Source organism: Rutilus rutilus, assembly GCF_951802725.1.
Source record: "Rutilus rutilus genome assembly, chromosome: 2".
Lineage (NCBI taxonomy): Eukaryota > Metazoa > Chordata > Actinopteri > Cypriniformes > Leuciscidae > Rutilus > Rutilus rutilus.
Window position 1 is genome coordinate 30,503,691 of NC_140210.1, and position 18,219 is coordinate 30,521,909.

The following is an 18,219-nucleotide window of genomic DNA, read 5'->3' on the forward strand; positions in this document are numbered from 1 at the left end:
TTTGTTCCCTCGCAAAGAAACAAAACAAATTTAATTAGTTGTGCGCAAACACGAAGTTTCTCAGGGAACCCAAAAAAAGATATATATTTTTCCTCCCATCTCATTTTGTTTTCCACCACCATGTCCCTTTAGGCGCTCTGCACATTTTTTATTTATATCATGCAACAACTCTCAAACTTACATTGCACTTCCTTTAAAAGAAAAGGAAAAAAGAAAAAAAAAAAAAAGGAAAAATTATAAATTAAATATGCAAAAAAGTAAACGGAAATACCTTAGATAATGCTATGCCCAGCAAACCTTCAAAGGCTTTTAGGTTCAACTGTGGTCCAGTGTAAAACGGATCAGACTGGGCCTTCCTCCCCAACCAGTATATAGTGATCAAAACCTGTATGTAGAAAGAGTGAGAGAGAGTGAGAGGACACAAATGAGGACAAAATAATATTTTAAAACAAAGATGAAGATTAACTTTTTTTAACATGTAAAGATTAGTTTATAGCTTATATCTCAGTTTTAACAACTTAAGTTAACATGATACGAGCCCAAAGCAAAGCCTCTGGGAATTTAGTGTTGTGCATGCTTGCGTGTGGCATGAATGGCTTGTGTGTCCCAGTTTCATTTCTGTTCCCATCTAGAAAACCATGACCGTTTGCGCGCACACACACAAACACAGGGTGGCAACAGGGTAGGAATGTGGCACACGTACAAGACAATGAAGACAACAGTGGGCTCTGTAGTGCCTGTTGGATCTCTAAGATCATTAGAACTATCCTAATAAGGAATCAAATACAAATACAAGATCATTTTCACTATTTGAAGTATGCATGTCTGCGCATAATATATTACCAATAAAATAAAGATGCAGAGCAGATTGGTACCCCCAGTTCCAATATCTTACATGCATTATTGTCATCAGTATCAACTTAAACAAATGAAGACACTTCATATTTCAAATGTTAGTCAGCAATCCCTAATCCAAATAGTGCATGCAAAGCAGTATATGTGGCTTCAAATGTCCACTTTTAAATGATACCGCATTGAGAATACCACAGAAGACTGTAATGAGATAAAATTACAAATCAACTTGTTTGGTATGCAAACTAAAGAGTCAAAGGACACGTTCAGTCCACATCAAACAAGCCATAGACACTCGATTCACCGTTTAGTTCGCGGTTAATACCAAGCTTTTAATAGCAGGAGAAAAAGAAAAAAACACTTACGTTTTTCAGTCTCCTGCTCGTCTCTTCACGTCTAAGCAGGAGAGAAGGAGGTTAAATGCAATGAGCGTTCACAGTCAGACACACAGATCAGTTCCAGCTTACACTAACAGTACCAGCAACTAAATCCACCCCATACCCTCCAATAAAACTCGGGTATAAGTCACTGCTATAAATGGACCTCGACTACATACCGCATAAGCTTTACTTTAAGTCACTAATCATGTACACTTGATTTTTATTTACAATAACCATTATGTACAATGAAGACAATCAGCAAGTGCTCAAAAGAACCGGTAACCTATCCGACAGTGGAACATACTTGTTCCCACAGCGTGCTGACACTGGACATGTGAGCCATCTGTTTGTCACTATGGACTAGCAAACATGCATTTGCAGAGGAATGCACCTAAACACCCGACGCTCATTACACAGTGTTGCGTTATCTTAAAAATAAGTCAGACGAGCTATAAGAAACAACACTTGATCTGAGGTTATTAATGAAATAACAGAAACACTTTCACTTAAGCCCTAAAACAACATGACCGCGAGAAAGCATGCAAGTTAAAAATAGCAGTCAGATCCACTATAGCTTCACCATAGCATTTGGTTTGAAGGGACAGTCATTTGGGGCTAAATTTAGAGGTCACCGTGCCTCATCTCCACCCTCTCTTGCCCCTCGCCCCTCCACAAGACCAACAGTGGGGACATGAAGCTCTCAGCAGGGTGGACGACAAGATTTACTGTTCAGGGCTAGGGTCAGGACCTAAAAAGAATTAGGCTGTGTGATGAAATGCACAGCTCAAGAGTTGGGAATTAAATGAGTTATTGGAAATACCTTTCAATACCTTAAATACCTTTTTGTATTGATAGGGATAGTAGAGCAGTTTGGTGCCAGGGCCTCATGATGAATTATTGTTAATAAATTATAATAATCTAAATCCAAATTCCAATGATGAAAAATACCATCAAGATGTGAACTACAACCATATCTCTCCCATAGAAGGCATTCAAGTCAAAATGGATGAGAAGCACTATGGCAGAGAGAGGACAAGAAAAAGGAGGAATAGTTTTGAACCCCTTCTCTTCAACCACCTGTCATACAAAGACCCTTTTCACATTTCAATAAGCTCAATCGCAATTTAATCAAAAGTGAAATAAGCTATGAATATCTCATGTTGGCTGTAAAGTTCATGCTCCATGTATATTTGATCAAGCCCTGATCTTAAAGGGATGGATCACCCAAAAAAGAAAATATGTCATTTACTCAGCCTCGTGTCATTCCAAATCCATAAGACTTTATTTAATCTTCTAAATTTTGTATTCACATAAAACCGCACATACATAAAGCGCATCACATTTGGTAAACTCACACATGCATTTTTAAGCTACCGTGTTTACCAAATGTGATGTGTTCGGTGTGCCACTCATTGTTTAGATGTAAATAAGACTTAAATCTTTACAATCATATCTATCTCTTCACAAGACTTACTCATTTTACAATACCTTTATGACCTTTTTGGAACTTTTAAGTTTCAATGGAAGAACAGAAACCTCTCAGGTTTCATTAAAAATATCTTAATTTGCGATTAAAGTGACTAAAGTCTTTGGAACGACAGTAATTGAATAAATGACAGAATTCCATTTTTGGGTGAGCCATTTATTAGTGACAGATCATCAGTCACAACGTCACGTCTGACTGATCCCACATTTAAATGTCATCATTCAAAATACATTTTCATAAAGCATGGGTCTTGGTTGGTCAGATATCATTATTTGATGTAGGACAGATAATGTGTGACAGGACTCATCCAGCCTTTCATTTGGTATGGAAATGTAATCAGACTGCAAACACTATTCAAATTAACCCTCGTCCTGCATTCACATGGAAGACTTACTTATTTCTTTATACTCACACAAACCGCAAAGGCAGTAATAACGTTTCAATACAGATAGTTTTGCATCAGATATTTATGGATAATTGAATTATGCAAATATAATGCAAGAGAGACATTAAAAGGCACAGGCAGCAAATCCAGCCATCTCTGTTCATAACAGTTACAGGTCTTACATTGCAATGAAACGCAACCAACAAACCAGAAATAAGAATTTGCACTTTCACTTCTCTCTCTGCTCACCTGACAGTCACACGCGTGGACACATCTTGCAGGTCTCCAGGATGGAAGAGCTGTGCTTCATTGAGCCCTAGTTTCTCACAAGCCTTGAGAAACACATTCACGTTATCCTGAAGAGAAACCAGCATTGAGTATTGCAGTAAGGGTAAACGAAAAGTTAAACTTCATCCTCAAATATTAAGCAACCAGTAAAAAAAAAAAAAAAAAGTTGAGATGCTACAAGGTATGGGAAGCTTGGATGATGAAGCTCCACTGAGAACTGACTAGTACAGGAGATTGACAAATTGAACAGAAAAGGGGTGGGAACTGAAGGAGACAGTTGTCAGGTGCTGTCCAACACACACACAGCATTTATAAATGGAATCCTCAGGACTCATGGGAAAAATGTCTTGGCATGTGCACAATGTTTGACAAGTATATCTGAACTGTTTGATAAAAAAACTATTGTTTCATTGGAGACTAAATCTTAATTCTATAACTAAATAAATCTATTTTTGATTTGTCATTTAAAATATGCTCACCAAGCCTGCAATAGGGGTGGACAGCCTGTTAAGTCGTTTGATGATGCCTGGCTTCAGTTTGTTGATCAGCCTGAAAATAGAAGGAATATTATATTATATTATATTATATTATATTATATTATATTATATTATATTATATTATATTATATTATATTATATTATATTATATACACAAAAAAAACAGTATAAAGTGGCTTATTTTAGATAAACCGAACCTGCGCACTTACTCGCACAGAAGGAATCCATCCTCCAAGGCCACTCGAAAGGTTTTGCTTCCAAAACGCTTGTTGGTCACTTCCTGTTGAGGAAAGAACCCAAACAGATCACAGGCACAAATCAGGACTAAATACAGGACATACATCAGAGAATCAAAATTTACTTATAGTGCCTAGAACAAATCGCATATATAAAGGCAACCGGGCCGTTGCAGTAATAGGGCCGAGGCAGTGGAATGAGCTGCCGCTACCCATCAGGTCTGCCAAATCGCTGTCAATGTTTAAGAATTTGTTGAAAGCGCACCTAATGTTGGTAGGGTATAATGGTTAGATGTGGTGTTTTATATGTTGTCTATTTATTGGTCTATGTGTGTCCTTATTATTATTATTTTATTTTTTTATTTTTTTTATGTAAAGTACTTTGGTTCAACCTTGGTTGTGTTTTAACAGTGCTATATAAATAAACAAGAACAAGAACAATACAACACACATATACATACACACAAGGTGTGTAACCATTCACTCGGTTTCTTGATGCATGGATTACAAATCCTGATGATGCATGTGCATCGATCTTGAAACATGGATTTTAGAATCATGAATCATTTGTTTTTCGGTCGATTTAAAATTCTAAGAATCGAATTAATCGCGATTAGAAAGGAAAAATTAATTACTGTAGCATTTTATTTTAAATGAAAATAAGAAAGAAACCTCACATCATGCAGAAACTAACATACACTAACATCTAACAATGGTCAAAAGGGTTTTTTTTGCCCCACTCTCGGAGGTGTATACATATATATATAAAAAAAATATAAATGAGAGAATGTCCTGAGACAGGAAACCACAGGCCCTCTCAAAAACGCATCATGCTATTTCCACTCCAACCAAATATATTCCAACCAGAGCATGATCTTTACCCATCACATGCAATACAATAGCACACCAAATAAGTGCTTTTACTGCGATTAAGCAAGCAAAACACACTGTGAGCAAATTCAACAAGAGTCCTATGACTTACAAGAAGAAGAAAAGAAACACCAATATCTCCACTGCTAACCTCCAACATCAGTCACAAATCAATCCATGCCATCACTGCCTTAAAGTTAGGCAGCTCTGTAACCAAAACCACACTTTTTGTCTCATTTCATGTTCTATCTGTTCCATTCAAATAGGTCTTGCACCACTCAAACAGGGCCTCAGACCCTCCCACACAGTGCATCATGTTTGGAGACTGAGGTGCCCAAGCAAGCAGGCTCCTGACAGTACAAGTAATGTGGTGGAGTGGCCATTTGGCACGCAGAATGTTACAAACAGCTCAGGGGTCCTTTGTGTTCAGAATCAGATTGAGATGCACTGAAGCATCCATGCTTGCCCTGGTGCCTGCCCAATTCTGCATCCTGATCATCAGCTTGTTTGGGCACATGGAATGTACTCCATCAATAGCTGCTTGTGTAAGGTCTACATCAAAAGAGACCTGAGAGAGCCAAAGCAGAACCTGCGAGATCTAACAACTACTCACAATTCCATTATTCTATCCCAGTTTATACATTTGCGAATATATTTAAGAGCGAAGATAAGCATTAGTTTTATAGTGTTACGTTTGAAACGCATGCAACAAAATGCAAGCATAAAAAAAAAAAGCACCAGCATTCTAGATGGAAGAGCGACAGGTCTTCAGGAAATGGTGGTTAGAACTGAGAGGCAAGACTTCAATGCAGGCTGTTGAAAACAAGAACACATTCACCATGCAAAGCTAAAAACTAACAAAGTAGTACCAATGTACTGCCATGTTTTCTGGACATACACTACCATTCAAAAGTGTGTCACTGGTCAGTAAGATTTTTTTTTTTTAAGTAATTACAACTTTTATTTAGCAAGGATGCATTCAATTGGTTACTAGTGACAGTAAAGACTTTTTACATTGCTACAAAAAAAATAAAAAAATAATAATAATAATTTGAACGTCCTATTCATAAATATATCCTGAAAAAAGTATCACCGCTTCCATAAAAATTAAGCAGCAAAACTTTATTATTTGTAACAATAAGAAATGTTTCTTGAGCATCAAATCAGATTTCTAAAGGATCATGTGACACTGAAGACTGTGATGTAATGAAGTAATGATGCTGAAAATTCAGCTGTGCAATCACAGAAATATTTTATATTATTATTATTTTTTATACACACAGTTATTTTAAATTGTAATATTTCACTATATTACGGTTTTAATGTATTTATCAAATAAATGCAGCCTTGGTAAACATAAGAGATTTCAATCAAAAATATGAAAAAAATATATATTTCCCACGATAGTGTACGTATACAATAAAAAAATTTAAAAAAAAATTATATATATATATATATATATATATATATATATATATATATATATATATTTCTTTGAAGTTTCATATAAATATCATAGTACTTAAATATATATTATGGAACTAACTAAATAAATACTATAACATCAAGCATCTGATACAATCACTGTTCTGTGCTAACTGTGATGGTACTTTATTATAAGGGCACCACGGTACACATTTTATTGCTCAAAGTAATGTCTTGCTGTGAACTAATAAAACCACCATGATGAAAAACAAACAAAGCATTACATCATTATTCAAAACAATCAATAGTTGAATAAAAGAAGACACATGGTATCTAGGATTTTATGGAGCTGATGGCACTTGGCTACTTTGCAAATGGTTCAGAACTGATAAAGTAAGACAACCACAAATGGTAGAGGCTATCTAAAGCTGCTTTGAAGACATCATGATGAATGTAATCTAGTCTAGTTTCCATATAATTGGACCTCCTAAATAACGTTCAGGAATATAAAGCACACACACGTTCTTTGCATTCTGAAAAAAATGCTTGCGTGATATACACGAAGGGGTAAAGCTTGATATCTGTCAGGTAAACTTGACTAATAGTTTACACATTGATAGCACTGGCGTTTCTGGGTGCCCATAGAACATGGTCAATCTTCTCAACAGAACATGAGGGTGAAAAGACCTGCACATTAGATGATGATGTCATTACCTCGAGCCATCTTTGTGCTTCCTGGAACGCGAGCTCACAGCTGACTGCAGACTGCTGACGCCACTCCATATCACACCTGTGTGCATTTCACATTCACACCCAGATTATATGCAAGGACACAAAAATATTCATCTATACACATTATATATATATAAAAAGATTAAATAATAGAAATGTAAATATTATAGCAAAATATGCTATTATAGAAAAATAGCTGACACTCAACACTGCTTTTGAGTTTCAGTTGGAAGCATGCTATAGCTTAATATTAACTGTAAACATGTAAATACATAACATATCACACACAATCAATTTTGGTACAAATTGTGTAGCACAATTATAACTGAAATCACATTAGCAGTTTTGCAATATAGTAGATCTTCAAAAAAGCGATAAAAACACGATATTATGACTTGTCTTTTTAATGTTACCCCTACAATTTAATTTCAACAGTCTAACTATTATTGATGTAGTTTTTAAATAACATTTAGTGTAAAAACAAAAACAAAAAAAACAATTACCAGCGTCTAATCTAATAATCATTTGCTTGCTATTTGGGTGTACCAAAGGACAAATACACCAGAGAAAAGTGACTTCCACTGGAGTGACTCTGAACGGGTTAAAATGAACTCCCCAAATACTGTATATAACGACCCCAAAATATGCTATGACTCATAATAGCACTGTGCACCTGTGGCACCCTGCAAAAATCCCCGTCCCAAACTTAACTTACCTGCAAGCCCCTGTTTTAATTATGTTTTCTGATTTCCTGAAACTACTCTTAAATTTCACTTCCCAGATGTCGACTCGAAAGCGCAAGGTGTTTTTCCCGCTACCCGCGCGCGTGCCTCCAACACAACTCTTTTAATCTGTTGCAAACATTCCGCTACAAATTGACACCTTGAACTCCCAGCAGCTCTCCTACCACCGAGCTTGATTGTTGCGAGCAGGAACAGATATGTCGCCGTTCAGTGAATACAGGGGCGATAAGTGAACAGGACAGCTGCGTGTTTGCAGAGGCAAATGATTATGATGAGTTGTTTAAATATATGCCACGCCCCCTTCTTCCTCTTGATGAGAAGTGATGACATGGGTTCGAGAGCTATGTCAACAACGACCAGCAGATGGCGACAAAGAATCACTTCAACAACGTTGTCATGCTGTTGAACGCTATAAGGGCCATTTTTACTATACTTAGCACTTGAATTATAACATTTTTATATTAAAAATAGCGCTTAATACTGTGTGTTTTTATGCTAACACAGTCAAGGGTATTCAATTTAATTATTTTAAGGCTCAACCATTTTTTTTTTTAAATGAAATTGACTGATGAACAAACGAATGAATCAGCTAATAAATATGTTTTGATAAACTTTACTATGGAAATCATAGCTTTTTACCATTTTAGATTCTATTTGGATACGAACACTGGAGCTGATTTATGTTTGGGGAACTAGTCTGGCTAATCTGGCCAGAAAAGGCATTAAAGTCACCATGAAACTGAAGTATCTTTTCTCCTTTATTGTGATGTATCCAGCAGTGGGGATTTCTTTAAGACTGCAAGGGAAGCTCGGCTTCCCCTATAATGACAAAAAATTAATGGACAAATATGTACTATTGTGTTAACATTTTATTGACTAAAAACGCGTTAGAAAACGTTCATCTCAAAGACGAGTTCGTTCAGAATCAGTTACATATAGCAGGTCGGCTGACTCGATTTCATTCCCATACATTCCCGTAGCGTCACAGTGCATTTCCCAGTTGAAGCCCAGCGTCCATTGACTTCAATGGGGCTGCTTTGAACTGTTTTTTTTTTTTTTTTTTTTCAGTGCTTCGAAACTAGACGGTCATTGGATAAATGCTGCGATTATGTCCCGCCCACGGACGCTCAGCGTCTCTGGGAGTGAATGAGGAGTGGGCTGGCTCGGAATTCGGCCCGACCCCAGAGTAGCCTACTCCCCCCTATAATGTATCTGATCATAGGTATCTATGAGCAGACCCAGCCGAATGTGAGGTGATGGGGTGGTGGCGGGATGCTGAGAAATTAGTCATGAGACAGGAGGTAAGGGAAGGCTTTATTTATACTGGCTTCTTCTTGTGCTGATTGGATGATTACCTGAACATGCTCCTCCCGAACTTTGTTACATAAAACTTCCTTTATTATATTATTATTTATACCTTTATTATATTATTACATTTATACAATTATATTTAACTCTGCTGGCCATTGAGAGGACACTGGTCAAGTCACTGGAAAAGACGCCATTTGGTACGACAGGGTCACAGAGCATTTTCTTGAAAAGGAACGTAGAATTTGTATGATGTAGGCCGAAAATGAGCTTCCCCAGACCAGCAGTAAACTGATACAGCACTGATATCCAAGTAAACGAACGGCTTCTCAAACTAAATAAAATGTAGGGCAGGACTTGATTTTTTCCAAGGGGAATTGATTGGATCATTTGCTATGCCACAGACAGTAGGCTTGGTTGAGATTAGCAAAATCTGCACAGAACCGATCACCGGTGATCACCGCGAAGATGCATGCCGGTTAGTAGTGTCTGAGTGTGGTCCGCCTATGTCAAAAAACTCTCGCGATGGCAAGGCGGACGTATCGGATTCTGCAGTCGGCCGCAGTTGCTCCACCGACTGTGCGGCTCTCCACTTTTTATGTGAATAAATTATGTGTGAATATTCCCAAACTCTCTGACAGTGCGATCTCTATATGGGTTATTTGATTGCTGTTGTCATATTTATAAAACATATAAAATAAATACATCTATATAAAAACATGTCTGTAATTAAAGTAAAAAATGATTGATAAACACGTATTTCGAATAGAAATAAATAACAGTAGCCTAGTTTGGGTGTCTTGTTCATTATATTTATTTTCCTATAAAAGCAACAGAACTTAAATTTCATCCCGTTTATTATCAACATGGCGCATCCCCCGCCTTTGATCTCGTAGGTGTCTAATCCTGTACAAGAAGTATGTAGCCTTCTCTCCGTCTTGCCTGCACTTTTTTCACTCCTCCCCTCACTGCAGACGCCTACTCTCGCCTATTCATTTCAGGTGAGGCGAGGCGCATCTCAAACAAGCCATAATGTCATGTGAGTGACAGATTGTCCCGCCCTCGCGCCAGTGAATACGTCATCATCAGAGGAAGAAGTTATTTTAAATAAAGATAATCAAGAAAGGGCAAGTGATTTAAAATAAATAAATAAATAATGTGCACGGATAAATCATTTATAATAAATACTGCAAAATTCCATTTAAAACGTGTCCATTTTGATTTCCTGGTGATTTTAACTTATAGGCTGTTAGGTCTGGATATGGACTGTGGTCTGCACTGACAAGTGCTTTAGACCCTCTGGTGCTCAATGTGTGGTGGTCAAAAATGGCTGAATATTTTATTTCAAAGAAATGAATGTAGCCTACTATATTTTAATTTAAAAAAATAATAACATTTTGTATTTTTAGCGGATTTATGGAACTAAATTATATTTATGCAGTAGTTATAAGCCATTTATTCACTTTTTGAGCATGGACCTGAAAATGACATTTCTAACTTAAACTGTCATAAATCTTTTTGCTTTGAATGCTTTGGAGCACAGACTTAAAGGTATTTAAGAATTTTGTAATAAAGTATACAAAAACAGTGTGATATATTTCCTGCAGTTGTGTAGGCCTACTTACAATATCCCAAAAGTTCCCAAAGATTTTTAATTTCAGAGAAATTAACATTTTAAATAATGGCTCGTCCCAGTTCACTAGTCGTCTGTCAATGACGTAATATCCACGTTATCCCTGGCTTCCGCTTGTACTAGTAACATGGACAGATGTGGACAACTGCGTTACGTCTAGCGGCGCGCTCACGCTGTTGTTGTTTTGTTCAAACATTATGGATGGCAACTAAGCAGACTTTGGGACAAAAGGAGAGCTAAAACGAGGATCAATATCGGCGTGGCGTTTTCGAGATGCCGAGAGGATCACGTCCGTGACAAAGTTCGACTTGACAGAGACCCGCAAATGTAGAGGTGAGCAAATGTACATAAAACTAATCAATGTTATATAGCTCAACATGATGAAATGTTAGAATATGATCAGTATGTTATTCTAATGTTTATCTAGCTCACTGCTAGTCTCATACAGACAAACTAACTCATAGAATAACATTATAACTTTCAACACACTCAAATGCAGATTAGTGTTATAGTGTAAAGTTAGACCAAGTGAAACAGCGCTGCGTTACCTCACAAGTTTAATTTGTCTAATAAACTGACCTGTGTGAGTATTAATTAAGCACTTGCGGGTAGTTCGGTAGAATGAAATGTCCTTATTCCTTTATATCCGCGGGACTCGCGTGTAGCGCTGATATCCGTCTCTTATTAGCAATTGCGACCTGCATCATACCACAGTCATGTTAAAAACATCAATGTATTCACTCATCCATAAACATTATTAGATCCTTCGGCATGACGACAAGTTCCATAATTCCGCTTATGCATCATCAACCTACGCCTTTGTTATTGTAAGAGATTAGAAGCCCCTAGCAGAGAAAAAAAACAACATATTGTAGCTTTAAGTTTTAAAGACAATGCCAGGCAGATTATTGCTGAAGTGAAAAAGTGATTTTTTATTTTAAAAAGTGAAATTTTAAAAAGTTGTAGAATTTAACATTTATTGTTATGAAAAATATAAAATACTACTTTGAATATTTATGTGAAATGTATGTTTTCCAAAACACGTTTTTCTCTAAAACTGCAAGAAAATCAAAGTCATAAATCTAGTGGTGTTCCGAATTTGAGCTTGATGTCTCAGAAAAAAAGGCTTTCAGTAAGTATTTTTTTTTTTTTTTTTTTTTTGGCGCAGTACCAAACGTTTCCACTAGATGAAAATTGTTTCCCATTCATTTTCAATGTGGTAATTTTTGGTGTGTGTGTGTGGTCGTATAGCAAGTGCCAAAACCTTTAACAAGTTTCGTACCATTGCAAGGAAAAAAAGAAGAAAAAAACTAATATTTTACGTAAAAAAATGAAAAGCACCAGAGGGTTAACTCACAGATGAGGTATGAATATCATATAGAATATAATTGCAATATAGATGATTGTAACATAATAATAATTATTATTATTATTATTATTTGAAAACAGTGTATAAGGATTATTCAAGACATGATAAACCAGAAGTAGGGTAAGATGCAAGACTGAGAGGTGCTTTCAACAGCTGGAACTAAAACAGGAAGTGCTTCATCCAGCGACAGGAAGTGTTAACCAAAGCTGGAGCAATGTACAAGCCTGTCTGCCCACTGGTTTCCTGTGTGACTAGTCTGCTGTCAGACACACAACACTTGATCACACTGTTGTTGTCATCTGATGAACCTAAAGACAACAGTATAGGTTTTAAAGCATGCTGGCAGCCCTGCACAGGATGTTTGTGGAAGGTGTTGCTGTAGATCTATAAGCTTTGAGGTAGCCTATTTATTACAATGATAAAACTAAGTAGGCTAATGAAATCTCAAATGCACTTTTATTTTACTGTTTTATAAGTTGGCTGTACTGTAGCCTACATATATAACATTTTCTATAGTAAGGGAAGATGTGGGTCTCTAATTGTCAAAAATGATCTAACTTGACCTTGTTAATTATTTCCGTTGACATGTTCCACAACTCGTGCTCTCGTAAGTTTGTTCTGCGTGAAAGGCTAAATGTATGAAGGTATAGATGGGATCAGTTAGCATTTTCTATGTTTATTAAAGGGATCTAATAGCTATAGAGCAAAAAAAAAATTCTATATATCCATACCTATACCTAGACTTTCTGACTTGCAAAGTGAACTGAAATGCGCATCCAATGGACACTTTATCATCCCATGATGTCACGGGAGAGGAGTCTCATATTCTTAAATTGCAGAGAACAGCCACATGATGAAAGATGAGAGATCATATTTTGAGAATGATCCACCTACCTTCCCATTACTTCTAACAGCGAAAGCACTATGTGAAGACACCTGACCTGAGAGCCTAGTAATGGTAATGTATGGAACGTGCATATATTCAGACTAAAAGTTGTACAAAATCTCACTGTGTACACCTAACTGGTATTTAAAGTTAGTTTAAGCACAGCCAACAGAGCAGAGTTTAAGTAAACATGCTAAAAGTTCTAGAATTTTTAGCAAGCAAAAGTAGATCTAATCTTTTGCACATCCATCGGCCTAGAATTCTATTCCATTCTGTTCATGAAATGTGTGTTTTTGATTGTAATTCTTGGTTTCTAAAGCCACTGGATGGAATGAACTAAACTAAAAACATACAAAGTAAATTTGTTTACAGTTTGGAGTGGCTATGAGCTTGACCACATATATATTAGAGGTGATATGGTGTTTCTCTTGTTCAAACTCTTATTCTTATTTACTGGATATATGCTGGATACACAGACAACCAGAAATGAATGATAAAGGAATGTTGGTTTGGCAAGGAACATTTGCTAGAAAGGCATTTTCTTTCAGTCAACAATGAAGTTTGGTTCTAAAACAAACATCTAACCAGAGCCAGCGCAACAATTCACAAAGGTTGCTGAAAGAAGATTTTCTCTCATCTGTTTTATTGGTTTCAGCTACATAATGAATTGAAACCTTTCTGAAAGTCTGACATATCATCCTCTTGTAACAATATTCTTTTTTTTTTGAGCAAAGATTTTAAGATTTAGTTTTTTTTTCTGAGGTCCACCCTCTGCAATGCCTCATTTAGAGTTGCTGTAGAGCCTCAGGGTGTGCATGTGTGTATATATTATATACAGTGTGCTTCTTTTGTCCCTGCCCACTGACTGGTGGTCTATTTCACCTGGAGCTGCACAGCTGGAACAGCAGTACAGTTCCCTGAACACTGTAGCTTTGTCCTGATCTGCCATTGCCCAGCAGACACATGAGAAGAGGGATGGTGGGCGTCCAGATGTGTTAGTCCAGCCAAGGGCACATTTAAACTCCTGTTCACACACATCTTAAACCACTACCATCCAGGCCCACACCCATTACAAGGTTCAGCAAATATTTGATGACAAAGTCAAAACTGTTTGAATCAGAATCAACAAAAATGGTTACATCATCCTTTTTTGCACTTTAATAACGTACAATTTCTTGAATAGATTTTTAAATGTAACATAATAAGCGATACTTTTGTGCTCAGGTGATGTGGGGGATAGAAGGTTGCTATAATGTCCTTCTATGTTCTGCTATATGATGTTCAGTTCATGGTCTATGTCAGTGGTTCTGAACCAGGGGACCGGAGCCCACTAGGAGGCCTCAACAAACTTCCAAGAGGGTGTCAAGATGACTTAAATGAAAGGTTATTTAAAATAAGATAAAACAAGTATTAAATTAAGTCGAAATGACTCAAATCTAGATATTTCTTATTTTACTCACTCGTTCAAAATTATTTATTTTTTTCTTGAAGAACCAGGATTCCCAATGTCTTGATGTCTTGGGATATGTGAGGCAGCATAACTGTAAAATTGGAATAATGAATATGCATTGTTCTAGATATGCCAAGCTCTAAAATACTTTATTGGGTGGCAAAAAAAAAAAAAAAATATATATATATATATATATATATACACACACACACACAGATATATATATATATATATATATATATATATATATATATATATATATATATATATATATATAAACCTTAATCATTATCCAGTAAAACACAAACACTGTAAAAGTTGTGGGGCCTTTGAATATTGTTGTGAACAACGGGGAGTCTTGGAATTTGGTTGATTGCTAGTTGGTTGCTTACTGGCTTTGTTCAAAGGAGCCTATACCCTCAAGTCTCAATGATCACGGCTAACAATTTAATTAATTCCCAAAAACAATAAAATGGGAACCTTATGCTAATGTTAGAGAAGCATTCTGTGTTTGCTGGGATAGGACCACAGATTATAAGCAAATGTATGTCCTATGTAATACTGCAAGGCAGTAATAAAAATGTCCGATGTGATTAAAAAGACGTATTATTTTACCAAATATTTTTGTATTTTTATGCTAATTAAACTTGGCATTAGCTTAGCAACATGCTAATAGCAAACTCTATTGAAATCAAATAGTTGTGAGTCATATTGTTATATGTTCTTCATGTCTTGTCAGGACTTTTGTTATTGTGTACTAACTATATATATATATATATATATTCATAATATGGGAGTAGTGAAAAGTATTTTTCTTAGGGTGCGCCTTTTGACCTGTTGTACCCATAACAAAGCCTGACAAGACATGTTGAACATATAACAACATGACTCTCCTGATATATAACTTTACACTGAGTTGTCAGAAAAGCATTGCGTAGTGACATTATTGATTGATGGCGTAAGGACCAAATAATCGTTTTTTCAAACCAGTTCAGTGAAAGTAATTGTTGTAAAGAACGGAAATGAATCGGATATTACATCAATAATCGACAACATTTTGAAAAACATTAAACATTAGATCAACTTTGCGTTGCTGTTCGCAATCCTGTCAAGGATCTGCCAAATTTCCGTGTGCATAGTCAAACGTGGTTAAGTACTGAGGTGAATTTTTGTGCCATGTGGTGGTTTGAAGGAGAATAGTCAAATGTGCCTTTTACCTCAGTTGCACTCTACGTCCTGTCCCGAGTGCCCTGTTTTTAGTCTGTTGTAATTTTTCATGTTGATTAGTTCCCCGACTGTTTCCAAGTGTGTCTTGTCTCATTACCCCTTATATACCCCTATATATATGTTATTTGTAGGTTGTTGTCCTCTCATGGATGTTTGTGTGGATGTTTAACAAAAATAATTAATAAAAATAATCTTAAACATCTTTTTTATTTTTTAATAATTAAACCTGGCCCTAGCCATGAACATAGCCATAAAAGCTGGCGTGGCATTGAAAAAGGAAAGGGGGAAAAAAAGATCCTCATCTTCTCCTGCATTCCTTGCTCCCATTTCATGACACATACATGTGTAGAGTGCTATTCGAGGTTCCATGATGGTTAGGGGGTCTTCAAAGGTAGTGAGTCAGCCCACTAGATTTTGGAACAGAGCTATAATGATGCTTGTATTAGCAAGCACAAATAATTAAAATGTCCTGGCCAAGCAATTTTCAGTGCAATAACTTCAAATCTCTATTGAACAATATAGATGTGGTGAGGTCATCTTGTGTGTGTGTGTGTGTGTGTGTGTGTGTGTGTGTGTGTGTGTGTGTGTGTGTGTGTGTGTGTGTGTGTGTGTGTGTGTTACCATATCATGTGTTCTCAACAGGACCAAAGGAGGGTGATAGAGTGAGAAGTTGCTATAGTGATGCGTCGTGGTGTCAGAGGAGTGAGAACAAACTGATGTGTCAGATGGAGAAGAGATCACTTACACACCAACTGATCAACTTCCAATGTCTGTAATAAGAGAGACAAATTTGATATCATTTGTAATCTCACTCTTGAGTCAATATAGCCAGTGAGGCACTTTGATGAGACTCAGAAGAGTAGTGAGGCAGTTGTTAGGCTGAGGCTGGTCAGACAGAAGCATTACAGGTTGTGGTGAAGCAGCGGAAGGCAGTCGGCAGGCTGTTCACAGTTCACAGCATTATGAAGGCAGAGCTGCAGAGAGAAAACATGCAGTCGTGTGGTTGTACAACAATAAAGCATGGGCTGCATGTCAGAGCACCCATGAGTCAGTGACAGTTTGCTGCTGTCATTTGCTGAATGGTCAATACATACAATGAGGCATCAGTGGAACAATGACTCTGTATGCTAATAAAGCAATTCTATAGTTTAAACTAAATTTAAAATATATATAACAGACAGTCTTACATAATCTTAAATAATTTTCCTTTGTGTTCCACAGAAGTACACTGTAAAAAATTATATATTATAAATTATATATATCAATAAATAATGATAACGTGTGATTTTACATTACTTTACCTCATAAAAATAAGTAAAGCAATTTAACTTTTTCACAAGTTAAACAAGATTCAACTCATGTTTTAGGTCAGTTTAGCGTAAGTAAGAATGACAAGGGCGCCCCTATTATGCTATTTTAACGTTTCCTAATGTTGTTTTGGAGTCTCCTACAACATGTTTACATGCATCATGTTTCATTTTCTCATAATATAAGCTACCTTGCACATCACCACATTTTTCAATTATTCTCAAACGACTCCATTGATGAATCAGTCTCTCTAAATCCCTCCTGTCCACGAGCTACTCTGCTTTGATTGGCCAGACGGCTCAGTCTGATTGGTCTACCGCGTACAGCGTGCATGTCGAAAACAAAAACGCCCATTCTCCTCATTCTACTCATCACCATCTTAAACCAAAACGAGGCTGTGGTGGACGGAAGTAACGTTGGCCCTCTGTAGGCTACTGTCTTAACGTTACCTACAATGCCGCCGCATTGTTGTGTTCCCAAATGTACTTCTTCCAAAAGAAAGAAATCCTATACAGGTCAAACCTTCCATCATTTCCCCAAAGATCCTGTACTTTGCCGTGAATGGATTCACAAAATAAGAAGAGATCCCGGTTGCCATTTCAAGGTAAGATATTAAAGGGACACTCCACCCATTTGCATTAAGCTTTGCATTGTTAGAAACCCAGTCATACTATTGAATGGTCGTGCAACACTCTCTCATTTTCCCCTGAGACGGGAGAAATCCGTTATTTACCTTTTACACTTCCTCCTACAATGACGCAAAAATCGTCATTTTGCGTCATTGTAGGAGGAAGTGTAACAGGGGGGGATTTCTGTTGAGACTACAAGCACTAGTTCCTCATCTTTCCCAGGGGGCGGGACCCGCTCACGCTACAGACCTATTACAGATCAGTGGGTGGGACTTTACTCTCTGAAACTGAAAGCAATATCCTCCATCTTGTTTGAAGCTAAGCTAACAGGCGCTGTGGAGACAGATGTAAAGTTATGACAATAGCGGAGGAGAGTGCTCAATATGATATAGAAGAAGAGGATTTCGGAAGTCTGATGCTTGAATCAGGTGTTTGTGGCTACCTTTACAAGCCGCATTATAGCGAAGAGCCGGCGAGGCAGAAGACCTGCCTGCCGCGGACAAGGAGCCCGGACT

General features: G+C 36.9%; 1 protein-coding gene across 13 annotated transcripts in view; it reads right to left on the reverse strand.

Annotated features, from left to right (window-relative positions):
* The window catches only part of lmo7b (LIM domain 7b), an 83,611-nt gene extending 75,457 nt beyond the window's left edge, over window positions 1-8,154 (reverse strand). For all 13 annotated transcript variants that reach the window (XM_084392838.1, XM_084392847.1, XM_084392843.1 and 10 more), the window contains exons 1-7: window positions 7,867-8,154; window positions 7,134-7,209; window positions 4,098-4,168; window positions 3,871-3,940; window positions 3,353-3,459; window positions 1,218-1,248; window positions 272-385 (exon numbers count right to left, since the gene is read on the reverse strand). In XM_084392838.1, the coding sequence (XP_084248964.1) occupies window positions 272-385; window positions 1,218-1,248; window positions 3,353-3,459; window positions 3,871-3,940; window positions 4,098-4,168; window positions 7,134-7,202 (462 nt within the window). In that variant the 5' untranslated portion in view covers window positions 7,203-7,209; window positions 7,867-8,154. The remainder of the gene's footprint in view (window positions 1-271; window positions 386-1,217; window positions 1,249-3,352; window positions 3,460-3,870; window positions 3,941-4,097; window positions 4,169-7,133; window positions 7,210-7,866) is intronic.
* Between the last annotated feature and the right edge of the window lie 10,065 nt (window positions 8,155-18,219).